The 5,603-nt window shown below is 45.4% G+C and overlaps 1 protein-coding gene across 1 annotated transcript in view; it reads left to right on the forward strand.

Annotated features, from left to right (window-relative positions):
* Nucleotides 1-5,603, forward strand: part of rims2a (regulating synaptic membrane exocytosis 2a) — a gene marked incomplete at both ends in the record, with an annotated part of 194,304 nt that overhangs the window by 122,733 nt on the left and 65,968 nt on the right. Inside the window, 4 exon segments of the mRNA XM_080858121.1 lie at nucleotides 783-913; nucleotides 2,012-2,204; nucleotides 3,683-3,833; nucleotides 5,336-5,378. Of these exon segments, the coding sequence (XP_080714247.1) occupies nucleotides 783-913; nucleotides 2,012-2,204; nucleotides 3,683-3,833; nucleotides 5,336-5,378 (518 nt within the window).

Below are 5,603 nucleotides of genomic sequence, written 5' to 3' on the forward strand. Positions count from 1 at the left end.
AAAAAACAAACAAACAAACAAACAAACAAACAAAACAAACAATCGGAAATGTTTGTACCCTCTGGTACAGAACCGTTTCCTTTCCGTGCACACTGCACAAGCAAGTATGGGCAAGAGCTTAGAAGTGCTCTCTGGCTTCAGTGCTTGTTATAGATGAAGTCAGTTTAGCCGTCTCTCTCTCTCTCTCTCTCTCTCTCTCTCTCTCTCTCTCTCTCTCTCTCTCTCTCTCTTTGGTCTTCTAAGCACGCTCTTGTTTTGTCCATACTTCTGACCGGCGAGTGTCCTTGCCTTCTCATGCACCACGGCATGATAATCATGACTGATAAAGCTGTAGGAATGTATTTACTGTCTTTGCTGATACTGTTACGTCTCCTGCAATAGCAGGTTGGTGTGAGCGCTCATACTTTGAATTGGACACACACACACACACACACACACACACACACACACACACACACACACACACACACACACACACACACACACACACACACACACACACACACACACACACACACACACACACACACACACACACACACACACACACAGTTGTAATGAAGTGCTTGCCTGTACTTAAACACACTCAGTTTTTGCAACTTGCACCAGTGGCCATGTGTGCATAGTGTTGGCCTATGACATAGATCACATTTGACCCACTACAGCAGATTTTAAATTGATCACTTGTGCCTGCACATCTCAAAGAGGACCCATGGTTCTCTCTCTCTCTCTCTCTCCCAATGTGGGAAAGGATGTCATTCCTCGCTCTGGTGTCCCTGCAGGTCAAACTCTGGTATGACAAGGTGGGCCATCAGCTCATCGTCACCATCCTTGGAGCCAAGGATCTGCCTCCCAGGGAGGACGACCGCCCCAGGAACCCCTACGTCAAAATCTTCTTCCTCCCCGACAGAAGGTAAGGGTAGGGGCAGTTACCACGCTACGCTAACGCTATGCTAACACATCCACGTTTTCAGTCAGAGCAAAGTTAAGCAGCAGGTGAGCTAGGGAAGAATGCGGCGTCCGTGTTGTGCTGTGTTGTGTTGTTTTGTGTTGTGTTGTCGCGAGTGCATTGTGTGTTGTAGCCGTGCAGCACCATATTAAAATGAATTTGGCTCAGTTGTAAAGGAGTCTGTGTCTACCTTAAGAAGAATTCGAAAAACATACTTTCCAGACAGCAGTCAATGGATCCCAATGGATCTCAGCCTGATCTGGTGCTAGACATGGGGCAGTCTGGGGCAGTCTGGGGCAGTCTAGGGCTAGACGTGGGGCAGATCTGTCTGGAGTGAGTGGCTATGTGGGTTTGAGCTGGCAGGAGTGGAGCTGTGGTGTTTGTAATGGTGCTCCATGTCTCTGTTGTCTGTTCTGACATTGGCTTGGTTGAGTTTTCACTTAACAGAGGAGTTTGTAGTGTCAGTCAGGCTGGCCATGGTATCATAGCAGATAAAGTTTGCTTTATTGCCATAGAATGCTGTGAAATGTACCAACATGTCATAGTAATGTTTTTTTTAAAGAGTTTGGAGAAGTTTGGCCTTTTGTTCAGTTAGAAAGGTCATTGAAGACATCCTCAAAAGAACATCCTCTTGTTCTTGTTGTCGTAGGTGTTGTAGTTGCCTGTAGGCAAACTTTGTCATACTTCTTATAACCCTCTAAACTTATATTTGACTTTCCCTTGAAGAGCAAAAATATGGTATTGATTGGTTATCTAAAAGGAAATATATAGGAAGAGGCAAGTGGCCTCTTCAAGAGAGTCAGTGGCTTGGTTAGCGAACACTTTCATGGCAATGCCCCTACTGCAGATTGTGTGTATAGTGCTTGTTGTTGTTGTTGTTTATACGTTGTTGTTTTTGCAACCCTTCCGATTGTACGCTACCATGGTGGTAAATAAAAACAGCTTGAATTATTGTTCCTCCAGATTGTGTGCATAGTGGTTGTTGTTGTTGTTTGTCTTTGTCGTTGTTGTTTTTTTGCAACCCTTCCGATTGTACGCTACCATGGTGGTAAATAAAAACAGTTTGAATTATTGTTCCTCCAGCGACAAAAGCAAGAGAAGAACAAAAACGGTAAAGAAATCTTTAGAGCCCAAGTGGAACCAGACCTTTATGTACTCGCCCGTGCACCGGCGGGAGTTCCGCGAGCGCATGCTGGAGGTCACGCTCTGGGACCAGGCCCGCGTGCGCGAGGAGGAGAGCCAGTTCCTCGGGGAGGTGAGACATGATACACACGTCTCACACACACACACACACACACACACATGATACACACGTCTCACACACACATACACACACATGATACACACGTTTCACACACACACACATGACACGCAGGTCTCACACACACACACACACATGACACACACGTCTCACACACACACACACACACATGATACACAGGTCTCACACACACACACATGACACACAGGTCTCACACACACACACACACATGACACACAGGTCTCACACACACACACACACACACAGACACACAAACACACACACACACACACACAGGTCTCACACACACACACATGACACACAGGTCTCACACACACACACACACACACACATGACACACAGGTCTCACACACACACACACACACACACACACACAGACACACAGACAGACACAGACACACAGGTCTCACACACACAGACACACACACACAAACACACACACACACACACACACAGACAGACACACAGACCCAGACACACAGGTCTCACACACACACAAACAGTCACAGTCACACACACACACACACGCAGATGCAGACACAGGTCACACACACACACACACACACACACACACAGACAGACACACAGACCCAGACACACAGGTCTCACACACACACAAACAGTCACAGTCACACACACACACACACACGCAGATGCAGACACAGGTCACACACACACACACACACACACACACACACACACACACACACACACACACACACACACACACACACACAGAGACACACACACATACACAGACAAAGGTGTCACACACACACACACACACACACACTCTCTGTATGAAGCTGTAAAAAGGAGATTTGTCCACAAAATTATGAGATTATGGCTCATCATTCAAAGAATTCTCTCTTTACATCAGAATTTTGTTTGTTTTTGTGCAGGGAGCTAACCACTCAGTTTTGTACAGTTGGTCTAGGCTGAAGTGTAGAAAAACATGGAGGAGGTTGTTCTCTAAGAGCATGAAGTGTCATTCTACTATCAGTGATTCCACAGTCAATCATGTCTATGAGTACCACATGAATTCATGTGTTTTTACAGTAGATTTAGTTCTCTGAGTCAATCATGTCTATGAGTATCACATGTCTTCATGTGTTTTTACAGTAGATTTAGTTCTCTGAGTCAATCATGTCTATGAGTATCACATGTCTTTATGTGTTTTTACAGTAGATTTAGTTCTCTGAGTCAATCATGTCTATGAGTACCACATGAATTCATGTGTTTTTACAGTAGATCAAGTTCTCTCTGTAAACCATGTCTATGAGTACCACATGTCTTTATGTGTTTTTACAGTAGATTTAGTTCAAGTAATAACTGCGATTTTCCTGCATGTGCATGCGTGCGTGCGTGTGTGTGTGTCTGCATGTATGAATGTGCATGTGTGTGTGTGTGTGTGTGTGTGTGTGTGTGTGTGTGTGTGTGTGTGTGTGTAGATCCTGATCGAGCTGGAGACGGCGCTGATGGACGACGAGCCTCACTGGTACAAGATGCAGACGCACGACTCGTCCTCCATGCCCCTGCCCAAGCCCTCGCCCCACACCCAGAGGAGGGCGCTGCACGGAGACAGCCCACACCGCCTCCAAAGTACGTCCCCACACCCCAGCTCTCCTCTCCTCTGAACTTCTCTGTCTCTCTTTCTCTCTCTCTCTCTCTCTCTCTCCACACCCCAGCTCTCCTCTCCTCTGAACTTCTCTGTCTCTCTTTCTCTCTCTCTCTCTCTCTCTCTCCACACCCCAGCTCTCCTCTCCTCTGAACTTATCTGTCTCTCTTTCTCTCTCTCTCTCTCTCTCTCCACACCCCAGCTCTCCTCTCCTCTGAACTTATCTGTCTCTCTTTCTCTCTCTCTCTCTCTCTCCACACCCCAGCTCTCCTCTCCTCTGAACTTCTCAGTCTCTCTTTCTCTCTCTCTCTCTCTCTCTCTCTCTCCACACCCCAGCTCTCCTCTCCTCTGAACTTCTCTGTCTATCTTTCTCTCTCTCTCTCTCTCCACACCCCAGCTCTCCTCTCCTCTGGACTTCTCTGTCTATCTTTCAATCTCTCTCTCTCTCCCACTCTTTCTTCATCTCTCTCTCCAACTCTTTTTCTCTCTCTCTCTGTCTCTCTTTCTCTCTCTCTCTCTCTGTCTCTCTCTCTCTCTCCAACTCTTTCTTTATCTCTCTCTCCAACTCTCTCTCTCTCGCTCTCTCTCTCGCTCTCTTTCTCTCTGAACTTATCTGTCTCTCTTTCAATCTCTCTCTCTCTCCAACTTTTTCTTTCTCTCTCTCTCCAACTCTTTCTCTCTCTCGCCAACTCTTCTTTCTCTCTCTCTCCAACTCTTTCTCTCTCTCTCCAGGTCTTTCTCTCATTCTATATTTATATCTCTCTCTCTCTCTGTCTCTCTCTCTCTCTCTCACCAACTATCTAACTACTTTTTTTGTCTGTGTCCATTGGTCCGTAGCTTTTTCTTTCTTGTCTTCTCTCTGTCTTTGTCATTCTTTCTCTGTTTCTCCGTCTCGTTATGTTGTTGTTCGTTGTATTCTCTCGTTGGCGGCCCTGTCTTCAGCACTTGTCACTCTTCTCCTCAGCAGAGCAATATTATTGGTCATAACCTTTGTCTCTGTGCGCAGTGGATGCAGTAGGTCACGAGTGATTATTGGTTATAACATATGTCTGTCTGTGCACAGTTGATGCAGTTGTGCACGAGTGATTATTAGTTATAACCTATGTCTGTCTGTGCACAGTGGATGCAGTTGTGTACGAGTGACCTCTTTAATCTAGAATCCTAGTGTGTTATATGCACGTTTTCTGAATAGCGTGTGTTTCAGATGAAGGTTCCTTTAGCAGTATATATAACAAGTCATGTGTAGTGTATAAGACAGCCATTCACTACTGCAGCTCCCCAGTCAGTAGGTAGTTAGTTTCTCCTTTATGTCAAAAAAGTTTCAGTTTTAGTACTCAGAAAGAGCATTTGTGCAGTGAATGATATGGTAATACTTTCATAGTGATATCATCTTCATAGTGGTAAAGCCAAAGCCCATAAACAAAAGCCACAAATGTTTTATATGGTGTTATGTTTCACCTTTGGTTTCCACCCATTACTTTGACAGACAAAGGGCCGTACTCATACAACTCAGGTAAAGACCTCTGCATGCACAGAGACCTTCTGAGTGTGCTCTCCGGCTTATCAGTATCACCATCCTCTCTCCCTCCTTCCACCTCCGTTCAGAAAAGAAAAGAAAAAGAAAAAATTCCCAAATTTTAAAATACATTTGCCTTCTGTTTTTTTTTGTTAGCTATCCCTACAATTCCCTGTGATTTCTCCTGCTCTGTATTCAAAGTGTTCCACTGCTGGGCTGCTCTCTTAACCACAAACCC

This window comes from Sprattus sprattus, assembly GCF_963457725.1.
Source record: "Sprattus sprattus genome assembly, chromosome: 19".
Classification (NCBI taxonomy): Eukaryota; Metazoa; Chordata; class Actinopteri; order Clupeiformes; family Clupeidae; genus Sprattus; species Sprattus sprattus.